The 18,595-nt window shown below is 39.3% G+C and overlaps 1 protein-coding gene across 8 annotated transcripts in view; it reads left to right on the forward strand.

Moving 5' to 3' along the window:
• The first annotated feature begins 9,761 nt into the window (after positions 1–9,761).
• The window catches only part of LOC137618056 ((E3-independent) E2 ubiquitin-conjugating enzyme UBE2O), a 286,319-nt gene continuing 277,485 nt past the window's right edge, over positions 9,762–18,595 (forward strand). For 3 of the 8 annotated variants that reach the window (XM_068348010.1, XM_068348011.1, XM_068348015.1), the window contains exon 1: positions 9,762–10,098. In XM_068348010.1, coding sequence (XP_068204111.1) covers positions 9,889–10,098 — 210 coding nt within the window. In that variant the 5' untranslated portion in view covers positions 9,762–9,888. The remainder of the gene's footprint in view (positions 10,099–18,595) is intronic. The other 5 variants (XM_068348013.1, XM_068348014.1, XM_068348012.1 and 2 more) reach the window with 4 other exon arrangements.

The raw sequence follows: 18,595 nt of genomic DNA on the forward strand, positions 1-18,595 counted from the left end.
TCCAGTGTTAGTAAAGGCTCAAATGACTAAACCCTTTGAATTATTTACTGATGCTAGTTTAGATCATGTAGGTGCGGTTTTGATGCAGAGACAAGAGGATCAGTTGAAACCTGTTGGATATTTCTCTAAGAAACTGAAGCCAGTTGAGCAGCGCTACAGTACCACTGACAGAGAAGCACTTGCTATTGTCTTAGCATGTCGTAGGTTTCATCATTTTCTTTGGGGTGTTCCATTTACCATTCACACAGATCATCAGCCTCTAGTATCAGTGTTCAAGAGAAAAACTAAATCACCTAGAATGAGCCGGTGGGTAATTGAAATGCAGGATTACCGGTTCAAGGTAGAATATCGGCCAGGTAAAAATAATCAGGTGGCAGATCAACTAAGTAGACCAGTTAGAGCAGTTTTTCATCAGAGTAGGGACGATTATCTCGGTCTGAGCAAGGATGAGTTTAAAGAAAGGCAGTTAGAGGAACCAAGGTGGGCTGAGTTAATAACCTTTCTAGAGGGTGGCAAATTACCACGTAAGAGGTTCCCTAGAGCTTTGATTACACAGTTCCTGCTGTACGAAGGCTTATTATATCTCGGTGCAGATAAAGTTGATAACTCCATTCAACTGAGATTAATAGTTCCTAGGGATTTAACCAAGGCAGCTTTGAAGTTCGGTCATGAATCGTTGTCAGGTCACTTAGGAATACGCAAAACAATTGATGCTATTGAAAACTTATTTTATTGGCCTTCATTGCGATCTGATGTTACCAAATATGTAAGTGAATGTATCATGTGTCAAAAACATAAAGCTAGTAGTTCTTTACAACAACAGTTTCAGGAATTGCCTCCAGTAACTAAACCTTTAGAGAGAATCAGTCTTGATTTAACAGATATGTTATCTGGTGCAAATGGTTATAGATATGTATTGACTGTTATTGATCATTATAGCCGGTATGTTAAGTTCTATCCCTTGCGAAGTAAGTCTACAGAGGAGGTAAGCAAAAACTTCCTTATGTATCTGAATGACTTTGGTGTACCTATGACTGTCATTCTGGATAATGGTGCTGAATTCACTTCAAATCAATTTAGAGAATTATGTCGCGAACATAAGATCAATACAGGTTATATTACCCCATATCATCCACAAGGAAACAGTGTTAGTGAAAGGATGCATAGAACCATGAAAACCGTACTAAATGTGATGTGCAAAGGACATCCTTATCAATGGCCAAAGTACTTAGGTGAAACCCAGCGTGTGCTCAATTCTGCGGTACATACCACTCTTGGTGAACAACCTCATTACATATTTTTCTCTCGCATGGCACCTAGGCAAGTAACTAGTGTGTTACCCACAATTAATGATGGTGTAGAAGAGACTGCTATTGCAAAAGCACATGAAATAATTCAGAAAACTCATAGAGAGATGGCCAGCAGGTATCGCGCAATAGCCAATCAAAAGAGGAAGAATGAGAAAGTGGATGAAAACTGTCTCGTATGGGTTAAAAATGAAAGTGTGATTCCCAGCACAAGTAAGAAACTAAACCCAAGATGGTCTGGTCCTTATGTAGTAACCAAAGTGTTTAGGGATGGTGCTAAATATGAGTTAAAAAACTTGTTTGACCACACCATTATTGAACGTGCGGCTGACAAAGTAAAACCTTTTGTAGGACAAGAACAGTGGTTAGTAAAAATGCAGGAAATGGATATTATCAATCCGGATGTGAACGAAAGAGTACAAACCAGAGGTGCTTACAATATTGTTCCTCCCTCTAGATTAATTGAGGAAATTTGAGATCATATTTTTTTATACGGTATTTTGTATTTTTGTATTTTTATATGGAAATGTATTTTATTCTGTGCCTTAGCATTGTTCATGCATATAACAATTATGTTAATTTCCAAGTGTCTTTATGGGTTATGTTCGTAGATTATGGATCTGATAATAACACTTCGGTACCATGAACCTGTACTCGGTTGAGGTTGTGTATCAAGAGCAACCTCATCCAAAAGCTTTACAAACTCTGGTGGAGTTGTTCAAGTTTTGTAACTGATGTGTAAGTAAGTCATTAGGATGCTTTAAGAGGTATATTATCTTCAAAGGTACTTTTCTCCTGCTTGGGGTTATTGAGTGCATGAGACTGAATGACATGAAGAGGTTGTTTGTAAGAAAAATAATCCTAAGTGATTATACCCTTAATGAGGAGTGACTGGGTCTTAATTGAATTTAAGATCACTCTTACATAGGTGTTTTAACTTGGTAAGGTTATTAGGATGGTTAGGCAGAAACGCGCCTTAAGGGTGGCGTCCCACAACTTGCTCTGTATGTCTGACAGCAGACCTTGAAGATTAAATGTTGCGGCCTATATCCGGCTGAGAGATGGCTACTATACATGGTGCATAAAACTTGTTGTTGTTAGATCTGTTTTCTACCCTAGGTTTTGCAGTTAGTTGATAGTTCTTGATAAATGAAAACCAATTTCCGTAGGGGTAAAGTGATGTGATGACAGAAATGCTTCATTTAACTGAATGGGACTTCCATTTACGGTTTTTAGACTTAATAAACGAATTGGTTTTCATCTCATCAAAATGTTATGTTAACCACACGTAGTTGAGTTGGTGTAGGATCGAGTGTGCATACGCCGAGGTAGAGAGGCGTAACAAAGGAGTAGTTGTGTCTATGGTCGAGAGTTTGTGATTGAGTGCCAAGGTAAACAGAGGCGTCGTTGTGTGAGCCTCGAGCGTAGCTGCGCTAGGTAAGCTCAGAACGCACTCTTTGAGCCGACAACGACCAGTGTAGAGGGGAAATGTTGCTCCCCCGTATTATTATGTGAAATTCTTACCTTCTCCCTTGTAAAAGGGTACCAGTTTGGAGTACCGAGCATGTACTAAGCTTTTGTGTAAGAATAAAAAGACCCCCGGGAACCAGCCTTTCCCTCAACCTCCACTGCAAATGAAGATCCGTCGTTCTCCATAGCAAGAGTCAAGTTACCTTAAGCCTAGGCTTAGAGTATTAGCCTATACCTGTGATGTACCCGTTATTAGCCTATGTCAAGGCTTGGTTTGTTATAGATAGGCTAGCCAGGGGTAAGTCGATTGTCCAAAATTGAATGGTGCCTCCGAACTTAGGTAGGGACAATTGACGAAGGTAAGAGTTAGTGAAAAGTCATGTGTGAAACGGCATGACAGAAAAACATAATGAAAGATAAATAATTCAGTGGCTGGAAAAGAGATTAAACACTAGATCAAATAAACTACGTTTAAAATCTCTCACCGCATAAAGTCTGAGAACAAGAATAAAACTCTAGAAACGTTTACCTTCTTCCCCTAAAGAGACTAGGGAGAAGAGCAAAAACGATAACAACGTTACCCGCTTGAACGAAACGTTTATCCTCCTCTCTCTCCCTCCGTCTCTATCTCTCTCTCTCTCTCTCTTGACTTAGCACCTGAGAGAAGAGCCCAATTATATATATCGTTAAAACATATTATTGTTAAAGGAAAAAAACTGAAAGGTTTCCCAAATAAAAAGTTCCTTATTAGAATAGAACCATTTAAGCTAAGAAAGAATGAACAAAACGCTAGAATCGGTTTACTCTTACTGCAACGTGACACCGTGATAGACTCTCTCTCTATCGTAACGATAGAGCGCAAGTTGAACGTTCTGAACGTCAACAACTGCAGAGACAAAACAAAACGTTAGTTCAACTTTGAAAACAGTACAAGACTATCAAAGAAATTCTTTCAAAAACATTAAAATGGCATAATATGTTAACAGGTAAAAACGAAATGACGGGCTCAAAGTTAATTAACTTCGGTTCCAAGAAAAGACCGCCTACTATTAGGAAAGGTCGAATATAAACAAATATAAAAATTAATTTTAATAAGTTTATAATAAAAGGAAGTTAATCAAAGAGGCCTATAAAAGGCGGAGAGATATAAAATAAATCTATAACTTTGTTAAGCAAAATTAAGAGAGTCTATACTCTCTTCGACACCAACACTTCTGTCTAAGGGAAGGGTAGGCCATTTAAAAGTGAAAGAGAGTTCATACTCTCTTCGTACCAAAATTAAATAAAAAATTAAATCAATTTAATTCCAAAAACTTGCTAAGCTAATGATATAGCTTCCTGAATAGCGAAGGCTAAACTCTAGAGCAAATACATCACCAAATCGTGAGCAATAACTCCAGAATCAACAGCGTATCCATGTAGGTCTAGCCGGAGGCACGACAGAGGAAAAATTGAGGTGGTGTCAACAAGAAGTACTGCAGTACCTGGCCACAGGTGGCGCTGGTGAGTACACCCCCCTCTTGTATAGCGATCGCTGGCGTATCCCTTCCGTAGAATTCTGTCGGGCAACGGAGTTGACAGCTACATGATTATCGGGTAAGATTAATATTGAAAAAAATATCTATTTTAAACTATGAAAATATATCTGGAACAAAAATATGTCTGGAATTGCAAATGGCAGAGCCAGCTTCTAACAGTAAAGGAAGATAGGAAATTGATAAATATTTCCACAGGGGGGAAATTGTTCGTTCGCAACTAAAGTTACTACATTACAGAGTGCGAACAGATAAGCAGCCTGGGATGGAAACATTTCCGACCGCCAAAATCATTTTTTTCATTCAAAAATAAATTATAAATACCAGGGCGGTAGCCTAATGAAATATACATTATTATACATGAAAATAAAGCTCTCAAAGAGCGCAACATTGAACATTGCTATACAAAAATCCACTGTGTGGAATAAATAATAGAGTTACAATATACAGGAAAGAATCCAGGGTGAGAAATTATGGCGGGTAAGGGGATATCCTTACAATAGTTAAGTTATTTGGCAAGAAAGTGTTACTTAAGCCTATTCATGCTGGCTGGTTAGTGTTAATATTTACCATATCACGTGTAAAATGCTAGAACAGTTGTATAATCTGTGCAAAAAATCTTACCATAGATGTATTTCACCTGGGGTACATATTCTAACCTAACCTAGAGACTCGAGTCACAACTTGACTGAACTTTTGACTTGAAATTGAAATGAGACTAAAGATATTCTTTGTCAATTACAAGAAAGAAAGTAGTTTCTCTCGTAGTATACATTTTTAATTTATTGTAATAATCTTCCTAAAGTCATTTACACGCGTCATAGATTATGCTAACTAGACCTACAGTAGAGCATTTACTGCTTACGTTAGGCTAGTTCAGCATAGGCCTAGCATTCCTCGGTTTCCTGTCATATTACCATTTAATAATGTAATGCTAGTTTTTTTTTATAAATATCATACAGCCTACCGGTATATATAATTCTCAAGTATAACAGTTTATATATTACAATTTATCTCTGACAACAGTACTACCGTAAGCCTAATTTCCTGGTCCTTCCACAACCTGATAAAATGTTTTTCTTTTATTTCTCAAAGAAAATGTTATTTCCAATAAAAATACTAATGAAAATAGATTATACGATACCTCTAAAACTTGTTTTTCCTGAATATAAACAATATAAACTCTAGTAGACGTTATAAAAGTAAAATTTGTAACAAAGTTTACGTATTGGTCACTTAATGATTCTGTCAACTGTAAAGTGTCAACAGTGTTGCCATGGTGTAAAAATCCCCAAAAGTCGTGATAAAAAATCCCCAAAACAACCCAAAAATCCCCATTTCCACAAATATAACTTCTTCTGATCATTTAAGCTTTACTAATATAGAAATTAACTCGCTATACTTCACATAGAGTGCAAGTAAACTAATTGCAACGATATAAAGATTTCATAATTTTTGTTTCTTCTTCATAGAAATTTGTACAGAATACCCCCTCAGACACCCAAAATTCCCAAATCTAGGGACAAATCTCCATATCTGGCAACACTGAGTGTCAACTTAGCAGAAATTAAATAATTTTCCCGCCATTTCTTCATTGGGAGCTGCCAGGTAATTAATATTTTTCAGTTTAATTAACCAGCTCTTAATTGGGATTGAATACGCAAATTAGTTCATATGCAAATTGCCTCATTTATAATTATTTATTTTAGTGTTGTTATTATTCTTAAAATATTTTTATTTTCCATAGTTTCCTTTCCTCACTGGGCTATTTTCCCTGTTGGAGCCCCTGAGTTTATTGCATCTTGCTTTTCCAAGTAGTGTTGTAGCTTAGCAAGTAATAATAATAATAATAATAATAATAATAATAATAATAATAATAATGATAAGTCTCGCCTTCTCCACCATAAGGCTTAACACTACATTATCTTATTATTATTATTATTATTATTATTAAAAGCTGACAAGAAAACAGATAAGTAATGTGCCTGAGTTATCCCCAAGCAAGAGAACTCTAACGAAGACAGTGGTACAGAGGCTATGACATTACCCAAGACAAGAGAACAATGGTTTGATTTTGGAGTGTCCTAGAATATCTGACAATCACCTCTATTATTATTATTATTATTATTATTATTATTATTATTATTATTATTATTATTATCAATTCTAGGTCATAAGTTGGCCATGGCACCAACCACCCATTGAGATACTACCACTAGAGAGTCATAGGGTCCTTTGAATGGCCAGACATTACTACATTGGATCCTTCTCTCTGGTTACGGCTTATTTTCCCTTTCCTAACATGTAGGCCTACACCGAATAGACTGGCATATTATTTATATATTCTCCCCTGTCCTCATACACCTGACAACACTGAGATTACCAAACAATTCTTCTTCGCTCAAGGCATTATAATAACTGCACTAATTGTTCAGTGGCTATTTTCCTCATAATAAGGGTAGAATAGACTCTTCAGCTATGGGAAGCAGTTCTATTAGGAGAAGGACACTTCAAAATCATACCATTGTTCTCTAGTCTTGGGTAGTGCCATAGCCCCTGTACCATGGTCTGCCACTGTCTGGGGGGTAAAGTTTTCTCGCTTGAGGGTAGGCCTACACTCGAGCACACTGTTTTGTCTCATTTCTCTCCCTCTTGTTATTTTGAACATTTTTATAGTTAAAATATGCAAGATTTATTTCAATGTTGTTATTGTTCTTAAACTTCTCTTATAGTTTATTTCCCGATTTCCTTTCCTCACTGGGCTATTTTCTCTGTTGAAGCCCTTGGGGTCATAGCATCGTGCTTTTCCAACTAGGGTTGTAGCTTAGCAAGTAATAATGATAATGATGATAATACTTGCTAAGCTACAATTTAGATGGAAAAGCCCGATGCTATATGCTCAAGGGCTCCAATAGGAAAAACCCCATTCTTCCTGAGTAGCTATAAGTCGGTAAGGTCTCTGCAGGCATAGTTTCCAGCCGAACAGGTGGGGGTTCGAATCTCCACCCGGCCAGAAGCTGTTACCATAAAATGAATTCCAAGTGGATATATATTCCCAAGATAGAATTCGGTATTAAATGCCATTCGTGGGTGATATTTACATTGATTGAAATCACGTGTGCTTGTGATATATGTTCATATATATATATATATATATATATATATATATATATATATATATATATATATATATATATATATATATATATATATATATGCCTTGGTTTAAGATTTCTTTAAAATCCCCTTACAACGTGTTTCAGGTAGGGCTAGGGTATCCAAACTATATTTTATAAATTCATTCTACACTTGTTGTAACTTCCCAATCTGATTCATGATTCTAACATTCTAATTACCAATTTTTAATTGTTCTTCAGTATTTATAACCCCAAAGATTCTTAGCACACCGCTAGTATCAACCGAGAGATTTTTAGGACACCTCTACGCTCGTTACTGGGGTCTACTCTGTCATTTTCGCTGTCCATAGGCAGACTAAATCCATAAAGGATTCATTGGCTAAATTCATCAAAGGATAGCCAGTTCCTTATGATGCACAGTGCCTATCTAGCTAAGGCAAGGGACCCCTGCCAGTCCATACTAATTCCAGTAAGATCATACGCCAGGCACCTGGAGTAAAAGCCGAAAAGACATCTTGTCTATCTCCTTAAACCCAACCTTGCTGCCAGTGACTTCATCGGGATTTTGTGTGTGTGTGTGTGTGTGTGTGTGTGTGTGTGTGTGTGTGTGTGTGTGTGCGGGGGGGGGGGCATTCCTCAACACCCAAAGTTCTCGTCACTCCAAGTTGCTCATCCGCTTATATAACCGTTGGCAAACATGGATTGCAAAGATATACCGCTAAGATATAATAAAGGTAATAAGTAAATATGACATTTGCTATTAAAATTGGATAACATGAACTTTTAATAAATGGTAAATGGAAATAGAAATCTAAAGTTGGCTCTTTAAGTCCGTTACTTTATTTTTCTAAGGATTTATATACGTAGGATAATATAATTGGCACCAGTTTCTAGGATGAAGTATTCCGTTTACCCTTCGGGTGTTTGCTTATTATTTGTTAATCCATAAAAAACGAAATTAAAAAAGATCCCTGATCATACTTTTTAGAGTTTATACTTTATTAGATTGTTTTAGTTTAGTGAAAATTGTGATTTTCTAATATCTAAAATGCAATAGCAAGCAAACTTGGTCAACATTAAATTTCATCTAGTGCTTTGTAATGTTTCTTCATGTTTGTACAGATTCATTTATGTAAAAATTTCATTAAATTGATAAATATACAACGAATAAATAAGTAACATATCTGTGTCAATACTATAACAGTTGCGACGCCAGAGGTCATGCCAATCAATAAATCAATTAATCGAAGCACTCCACAGCACATTTTTATTGCGCTAAGCAATTCACAATATATTTATAATAAACTTTCTCACTAGCAATATCAAAGACCTATGAACTTTAGTTTAATATAGGAATAATTATTATGATACAATAAAAAATAATCATATGCCAACGTACAAGTGTTTTATTTCAAATGCTAAATGAAATAAACCCGGTGATTTTAAAATCGATATCAGCCCAATGAGATTAGTAAAATTATAAACTCGATTAGACTAAATACTGCGGCATTTATAGACGTCGACATTTCATGTTATAAGTTAATAGTTTTGCGTAAATAAAGAGAACCCCTTACTGGTAAAAGTTAGATTAATACCATTGCTGTTTTGTTAATCGCATTGACAACCATATATTCAAAGCATAGACGAATAAGGGTTCAGTCTGGATATTTGTATTTATCCTCAAATTAGCATTAAAACTATCCAATGGATGATTTGGGATATAAAGGACAAGTAACGTCCATAGAATAGGCTACACAATGTGTATAATTTGTCATGAGTCATGACACACACCCATATGCTTGTAATCATTGTTGATGGTAGGAGTTATGCATAGAAAGTATCGTTACTTTAGAGAGCTCTAGCACAGTTCTTTGATTTGTATAATAAGTCCTGTGTATGTGCAGACTTTTTATGACAGGGTGAATGATTAATAAGGAAAGATATTGTTATATATGGATATTGCCGACCACCACGCTCCATATTCAAACTTCTGAAACCAAATTCGATTGCATTTCCAAAAGGTCTAGTTTATACTGCAAATGTACTTCAGCACGATGAGGTTGTTTATTTCATGTCTCTTTTAGTACAGCACCAGTAAAGTGTGGTAGGATTATAGTAAGGAATTTATTGATGATAGTTACTCTGTGACTAATCCAATGATTTTGTTTGATGCGATTCTTCATTGACTCATACAAAGTACCGTCTGCTGTCTGTCACCTGTCTTATCGTCTGCTAGTCAACTGTCAACTGATCACCTTTAGTGGCTCATATTAAATAGAATCAAAATTTCGAATTAAAAGTAAAATGTACGAAATATATTGATGAAATAATAGAATATAGCTTATACTTTTGAAATATTATATTTTTTGTATTTCTGTTCTTGCAAATTATGTGGTGTTTAACGCGGTTTCTCAGTTGACAGAATAAACAAAGTCCAACATGGCGCAGGGGTATCAATACTTTTACGAGGATGAAGTTTACAGATTCAATAAAAAAGGAAATTTGGAACTTGGCATGGTGCTTGAAAATGCCGAGTTTGTTTCTAGCGATGAGGAGTTTGACGTTGATGAAGAAGACAAGGTGACCAAGGGCTGCATTAGGGTGGCATGGTACCCTAAGGGAGAGGAACAAGTTCTCCCAGAAAGAAAGGTGACAAACGTCTGTTAATTTGTGCTCGATACAGGTTTATGAGTTAGTCATTTATAATTTTTCCATTGTACAACGGATTAACGATTCACAAGGATCAAATGTCTCTGTAGCTATACGCTGTCTCGGTGGCTTGTAGGACAAGTGGGGTAAGTCGCGATGGAGACATGCTGAGATGGGATTTCTTGTTTACCTTAGGTTTGACGGATGTAGTCTCTGTCTTTTCTTACATATCTTAGGATGACAAGTGCAGTATGTAATGTGTTTGAATACAGTAGGCATATCACTTATTCTAGAAAAAGTGCTAATAGGCGGGGTATCCAATTACATTAGCTGGGCTATTTTTCCCTATTGGAGTCCTTGGGCTTATAGCATCTTGGTTTTCCAACTAGGGCTGTAGCTTGGCTAGTAATAATAAAATCCATGAATAATTACCAATTTCTTTAGCTTTCCTTAAACACATCATCCTATCCTAACCTAATAGATATCCCATATAAACATTCGAGTCCTTCCAGTCCAGTCATAGCAAATCTTTCAGGATTTTATGTTACAATGAGACTATTGATAGATTAGATGTACTTAGTCTTGCGATATTTCCATTGTCAAAATATTATTAAATAAACGCTTGTTACTTAGTATTTTTTCCATTTTGCTAAATCCTTCAAAGTATTAATGTATTAATGTTATGTATAGGCCTAGGCTAGTGGACTGTGCATAGCTTTTCTGGTAAAACTTTCAAGTTTAGTGAATTGCAGCAATCTGTAAAATGGTTTTCTTGCTCTTAAAGATTTATAGAAATGAAATTGTATTGGCATCCGTTTTGATGAAATAGTAGACTTTTCCTCGATATTTTAATGTTTTCAGGAAAAAAATTTCAACTTTACTTTGAATTCACATTAACAATAACTTCGATATCACTGAATAAGGTTAGTGTTAGTAATGGAAATATAAGTCCTTTCTGTATTATAGGATTGTTGTTCAAAATTCAATTATTGAAGTTTTCCTGATTAAAGGAATAGGTTTCAATACTCTTTATATAAATTTAGGTATGACAATGTCATAGGCTGAGTTCGATTATGTTTTGATATGCTTGTGTTCAATTTTGAAAGAATAGAATAATTTTCAAGTTCCCCTTTGATAATTGACTAATTTGTTTAAAGCATAATGCAATATTTGTTCAACTTATTTAGAGTTGTATGTATGATAGCGGCCACCTGTATGTATTATTGTCTAACTTAGAATACGGCTCAGAGGGGCATTCCCCCCCCCCTCCCACCGTTAGGTAAGTAGGTAAGGACACGGTTTGTAAGTTAGGTTAGGGGGGAAGTTTAGGTTAGTTTATGTCCATTTTTAATGACTGCGTGAGGAACTGACGACTGATATATAAAGGTTCCAGGAACTGGCCGCTGATATACAAAGGCTCCCTTATTTAAAAGTCTTCTAGTATAGTAGTTCCTTCCATTGAAACTACAAGTTAAGTACGGTGGTTAGCCAGACGTGGGACTACTTTATAACACTAATTTTGTCTTTGGTTGCAAAGGGTACGAAAGTACCAATTGCTGCTCGGCCAAACTCCTGGAGCTTACTTCGCTTGTGATAATTGTCGGTTTTCTTCATTCTAAATGAATACAAACCATTGTCCATTAAAAGGAGTATGACTTTGGCAAAGCTGGAATGGCTGTCAATAATTTAATGAGGTACAGTAGTTATAACTACTGGTGGGGGGATGGGAAGCCCCAACCCTCTTGCTAGACACTTTTAACTTCGGCTGCAAGCAATACACACTTATTCGTGATCTCTCTCAAATTTGACTTGTAATTTTTTATTTTCTCTTTCCAGAATGAATAGATAAGTGTGCAGAAATGTTGTTGTGTTCAGTTAAACCAGGATAAATTAAATAGAAATTACAAGGATATGCCTTTGTTTTTGGATAGAGCTCCTAATGTGTTACGAGTGTATGTGCAAACGCCATTAATCTATTGATACATGTCTTTTATGAGGCATAACTGTTTGCGGTCATCCCCTTGCTATGTTTTACTGTACGACAATGATGACAACCTGAACCTAAGCAAGTTGATCTTCCTTAGGTATTGGTGGTTCTGTATTGGCAGGAAAAGGGTTTTTGCTGTTGCCCTTGTGTTATCTTCCCAACTCCAGCTTCACCTGTGGATGTACTGAAGGGCGTGGCACCTACTGGAGTTGTCTTTTCTGGTTTGAAGAGTCCCCTGTGGTATCCAATACCTCAACTTTGAAGAAGGCTAGCAAGTAGAAGCATGTGCAAGCCGCCTCCTATTAGATTTCTTGCTTCTACTCCGCCTCATTTTTGTTAAATTTTTCACATACTTATACCTCTGGAAAGATAAAGAAGTTATCATCGGAGAAATCCAGGAAGACTAATTAACAGTTCTGCTAGACTCCGTACGATCTCTCCTGCGGTACCGAGAACGAACCCAGACGGGGAAGGTGTCTCTTATTACTGATACTCAGTTTCCTACCAAACCGAGGAAGAGCACTGTCTATCGGGATGAAGGGCGCTGCCTTTCTCCTCTTCCTTCCTCTTGATAATTAAGGTATGCCTCAGTCTCTCTCCTAAGGATACTTCGGTTCTGTAAGGGAGGAAAATTGGGTAGTGGTAGGGTGAGAGATACCAGCAGTTGGTCTTCTCCCTGCTATGAGTAACGAAACATTTCCTCAAGTGAGCGTGATCGATAGTACAATCATCAGTCTCCACCATGAGATCAGTTACTGTTTGATTGTTCCCCTTACCTCGGGGTCACCAGTGACGATCCCATTCTCGTGTGAGAGTTTGTGAAATCACCTGTCACCTGTTCTTTATTTGTGTGGTCAGTCCATGTACCAGGAAATTCTTATGCTACCGGGAACATGAACAAGTGACTATCCTGGACTGCTTCTACCCTATCCTATGCACATTTTCGAGCACTGCAATGCCCCACCGTGTGCACATGATCAACAACAAGGTTCTTCATCACAAAATGAATGGTATGCATGCGACGCTCCTGTGTGCTGCCTGATTCCGTGCTCATATTTACGCACCACAGAGTCTAAAGTACGCTGCACTTTGTCATTGATTGTGGTCGTGAGGGCCAAAGGCAGTTCTGCATGTGAGGGGGAGGCTGGTTGTCGATCGGCTCCCCTTTCAACCTCTTTAGTGTACACTCCTGGTATCAATCTTCGTTTGTATTGTGCATACTCTGTGAAGAAAAAGGAATGCCTTTTTCTTGAAGGACTTGTTGAGACTTCATTCCGTGTGATGGAGGAGGAGTCTCAGGTTTTCAATGTCCCAATGTCACCCAAATCAGGTCCAGCACTGACTGAGGTGGAGGATTTCTACACTGAGTGTTCGCTTGTTGACACTTTTGCCCTCACACAAGAGTGCAATGACCTTGGAGAGGGTACTGATGGGGCTACTATGAAAGGGAATTCAAAAGTCATTGATTGGGGTTCCACGTCTCTCAAGGATCAAAGACCTCACTTGAGTTTCCTTGGTCAGAGCTTGCTCACTTGGCCTAGGACTTAGGGAATTCTCAGATTTCTGGGCCTGAGAATCTATTGCAGAGTAACCGATTGAGCAAAATCCTTCTTTCCACAGACTATTAACAGGTTAGATTTTATGCAGCCAAGGGTATGAGCCTGTTTCCTCCTCCCTTTTATCCTACTGTTTTTGCACTGACTGGGTTTGCCTGTAGTCTGCTACCATAGCCAGCCTCCAGGTGGCTTCCTGGATTAACTGCTGGTCTGGTGTAGTCTACTGCTTTACCATTACTTGCACTTTGGATTTGTGAAATTTTAAGACTTTTTTTTTTTTTTTTTTTTTTTTTTTTTTTTTTTTTTTTTTTTTTTTTTTTTATATAGACAGTTGGTTCTGTCGGGTGTGAGGGAAGTGACTTTTATGCCATGCCATTCAACAAACCAATATGCCAACTGGATCCTGAGGAAGAGGGATGCTGTATTATTCCAATTTTCATGGCTAGTAGAACAGAATGCAGCGTCAGCATTGAGCAACGTTCTGGTGGTGGAGGCTACATCTCTTATTTCCTCATAGGAACTTACAGAAGTGGAGGAAAGCTAGCCATGACGCCCTCATCCATTGTGCAGTTAGCTTTAGGAGCCTGTACTTTTTGAAGGTGGCTGTGGCCAGAACTTTGATCTCTGCCACACCTTGAGAATCGGCATTGAAGAAAGATTTTGCTGTCTTCAAAGCCTGATCAGGACCAGCTGCTGCTGCTCCTAGAAAGTTGTGGAGATTGCTTGACCCTTTTTTGCCTAACTTGTTCAGTTCCAGAGAAGTGGTAGAGGTGAGAAAGGGATACTGAAGTCAACAGCCCCCTTCTGCAGCTGCTGCGAGTGGGGATACCTGTCAGGCCTTTGGCCAGTGTCAGTGACATGGAGTAGAGCAGTGGGTGGTAGAAGTAGTTTGGGATTGATAGCTCCTGTCCTTCATAGATCTTCATCCTCCCCTCACTTACACTTCAGTGGCTTTCCAGTGCTTTCCTCCGAAATTACTGAAAGCTCTAGGATCAACATGGGTGAAAAGATAAATGTGCTCAAATTCATTCAAAGATTATTCCCCTGGGTTCTATAGTTGACTCTTCACGGTGGAGATCCCGACTGGGAACTGGAGATCAATCATCAACATCTCATCACTCAACATGTCTGTTTATTGAAACTCGTTCACCATGGAGATGGCAAGTACTGTGCAGTCTACCATCAGAGAGGAAGACTTTATGCTTTTGGTGGACCTGAAGATCATGTATTTTCAAATATAACTGTTCTTCAGTCCTACAGAAAGAACCCTTTTTTTATCTTCAAGAGAGTACAGTAGTGTGCTACTGTAGGTTCAAAGTCCTGTGCTTCAGATTGTCCACTGTTACCCAAGTGTTCACTCTGGTTTTACTTGGGGCTACTTTAGTGGGATACGTCCTTTGAGCTATCTCCATGACTGGCTGATTCTGGCCTTTTCCGACAGGCAGTTGTTTCATGGCGAAGACTGCCTAGTTTTTTGGGGTTTGTGATAAATCATGTAAAGTCAAATCTCATGCTCAAGTACCTAGGCATGCTGATAGACACAGCAGCAGCAAGAGTCTTTCTTCTACCAGACAATCACATCAGCAGGCTTAGAGAGGTGGTACTCGCATTCATGCTCAAGTAAGAACTCCCAACTCATCAGTGGTAATGTTTCATTTTCTCAGAGAAACTTTCCACACAGACCTCTCCACCAGTGAACTCTCCAGTGGTGACTTAACCCCCTTCCCACCTTGTTCCAGTCTAGCATAAGGTACAGGACAATTTTTCCTGGTGTGTGAATGACAAAAACCTCAGCTAGTGAATTCCACTCACTGGTAGTACAGTAATATGGTATCCCTCTTTATGTCGGTTCGACTTTACAGTAATGTACATTACGCGTCGGTAATTATTAAACACAGAAATAAAATCTTAAGTTACTGTAGCATCAAACTCTGTTCTGTTAGCCACCTGATTCACATTATAGATCCTACCCAAATCCACAATGGGACTCAAAAGAAGAGAAATGCTGTAATGAGAGAGGGCTTATGTTTATTTGAAACTCCCAATCATTGTGGAATTCAGTTTCTCCCTATGCTTATTAGCAAAGTTAGTCAACAAGGTAGTAGTCTCTAGTGTAACATCCAAAACGGTTCTATCCAAACAACTTAAGAAATCCAAAATAGGATTAAGATCTTGACAGCTTGCAAATGTCGATAGAACACCAATAACCAACATCTCTTTGGATATCATAACTAACTCAAATAACCTGAATTTGATAACTGCCTCCTGTTGCCATTCACCATGGGCTCCAGTAAATAAGGCTGAACTGTAGGGAGTTATGTTAGGTAACTGACCTGTTTTTATAAATCAACAGAAGTTTCCCTTGGAGGTTAAGCTTCAACAGCAAATGGCAAATGGTATAAGTTGATTTCCCTGCATCCGGAGACATCAATTTATTCACTTTTTTTTTATATAAAAATACTGGAAAATTTAGGTTTGCAAGTCTTCTTAGAAGGGCCAGCAGCATGCGACCTTGCAGGGGAACAAATAGCTTCAGCTCTAGTCTGTAGTAATTTCTTTGTAAACATTTCTGCAATGAGTTTCTGTAAAGCATGAAATGGGGATTAATTGTCTGTGCTGACCTCTTCCAAATCAGTATCTAACTCATCTTCAAGATCCTGTTCTCTTGATGCTATTTAAAGGTTTATTGAAAATTTGTTTGGGACTACTGTATAGGAATAATACGACAAGCCACATTGTTAGTGATGGCACAAAAAGGCTGCTGATGTACGTTTGCTTTAAGGGAATGTGTTGTTACCTCTGTTATCATGGTAGACATGATTGGCTATGATGTCATCGGGGTGGGGATTATTTCGCCCTGAATCTCTGCGGCGACTATAGTCTTCTCTGGATGCTCCCCTAAATTGAAATTACTTTCTTTTATGTTTTAGAGTCCTTCTCTTGAACTCATTCAGACATAAGTTTAACATATTCTTCTATAAGAGAATTTGTTTTGCATTCACATTCAGAACATCAATGATCCGAGTCACACTATTGCCATGGCACGTGACACGAAGGGAATGAGGATCTCTATCCTCTAGCAAAAATCATCTCAAACAATTAACACACAAATGCATTTCAAGGCGAGTAGAAAATGTTCCAAACTAAGCTAAAGCTAACAAATACTTGTAAAGAAAACAATACAATCTGGACTCGCAGAACTTTTTCGTTAGACAACCAACCAGCTTGTGTTCGACAGGTAGTTTGAAGTGGCCTACTCATGCCAATATTATTGCTATATACCACCATATAAGCACAATACATTAGTATACTAGGGGCTTGAGGAAATTGAAGTGAGGGAAAACATAAAATGTTAATTTTTATGATACTTAGGCAAGCTTTGTGTAGGAAGCTAGTGAACTTCATGTAAAGAAATAATAATTGTTCCGTAACCGAAATACAAACCTTAGCTATTTACATAGGGTTTACTTTCGCCAGCTATTTACATAAGGTTTACTTTCGGCGTAGCTGAAATGACGAGCCATTAAGTTTTTAACGAGGGTTAACTACCCCCCGCTAGTTAGCAGGGGGTAGGGAAGGTTTAGCTTGCTACTTCTCCCCCCCACACACACCTGTGAGTTGTCTCACTTCACTTTTTGGCTCGGACGAAGACAGACGTTGCTGTTTTTCGTCCTCGTTAATGACAGCCTTAATTTGCTTTTTGTCTTTTTCTAGTTCTGTGTGCTTGGAAGTTGGCCTCGACCTTTGTCATCGTTATGCACAAGTGCCCTGGAATCGCTGGCCGCCCTTGTGGGACCTTCATGTCAGCGGAGGACACCGATCCTCACACCCTTTGCTCGCAGTGCCGAGGCGACGGTGTGATAGAGAGAATACATGCAGTGAGTGCAGGGAGTGGTCTGCCTCCCAGTGGGAGAAGTTCGGCCGCCGGCGTAAGAAGTCTAAGAGAGACCGTCCTCCTTTAGGGGCAACCTTGTTGAAGGAAGGCTCCAAGGACTCCTCTTCCGCTGCCCGAACCTCCTCCGAAGCTCCCACTCGTATCGGTCTCTCCTGAGAGGCTGCAGAGTGGTAGCGCAGGCCCTAGTGGTGTTTCCCGACCTCGGGGTGCGGGAGAGGGCGTTGCCTCCCTTAGCGTGGCAGCTCCCTCTTCTCCTCCGGGGGAGGATAATCTGAATTTTGAAGAATTTGATCAAACTGTTGCTAATAATGATTTGTTTCAGCTTTGGGCTTCCTAGGGGCTTAAGGGCACGCCCTCCAAGGAAGCCCTGTTTGACCTAATCCAGTTGGGGGCTGCGGTCAAACAGTCGCCGGTAATACCGGAGGTATTCCCTTCGGATTTTGTCGACACTGTTTTGGCTGAGCCTTCCGACGGGTCTGGTCAAACCCTTGATACTGCTCCTGTTGCGGACGTTGCTGATGGCTCTCCTCCTCCCTCCGAAGATCCTCCGAGGGGGAGGTGAGTCCCACGGTCTCTCCTGCGGGCAGGTCTCCCCCTCGGGGGAGCGCGCTGACAGAGACTCCTCTTCGGAGGACTGATGACCCGGACGCCCTTCCCCGTGGTCGTATTCGACGTAAGGCCCGTAGGCCTCTTCGCAGCAAAGGGCTTCCTTCTCCTTATAAAGGAGTTAGGAGGCGCCTCTTTGGGTCTTCCTCTCCTGATCTTCCCCCTAAGGAGGAGCCTCCCCGTCAGGAGCAGCCCGTCACAGAAGCGCCCCTTGACCTCTCCGCGGATCGTTCACGATCCCCTACGCCTGCCAGACCTTCCGACCTGCCTTCTCCGTTCCTGGCCGCAGATGCAGTTTGGGCGCCTTATCACCCTGTTATCCAACAGGCACCGATCCCTTCGGGGTTAAGGGACTCTACTCACGGTGTGGGTAAGTCCCTTGCGCGTCAGGGTTCCCCTGCGCGTTTGCGTGCAGTAGCGCTCGAGCGCTCCCCAGAGTTAAAGTCTTCGGGC

Source organism: Palaemon carinicauda, chromosome 24 (assembly GCF_036898095.1).
Source record: "Palaemon carinicauda isolate YSFRI2023 chromosome 24, ASM3689809v2, whole genome shotgun sequence".
Lineage (NCBI taxonomy): Eukaryota > Metazoa > Arthropoda > Malacostraca > Decapoda > Palaemonidae > Palaemon > Palaemon carinicauda.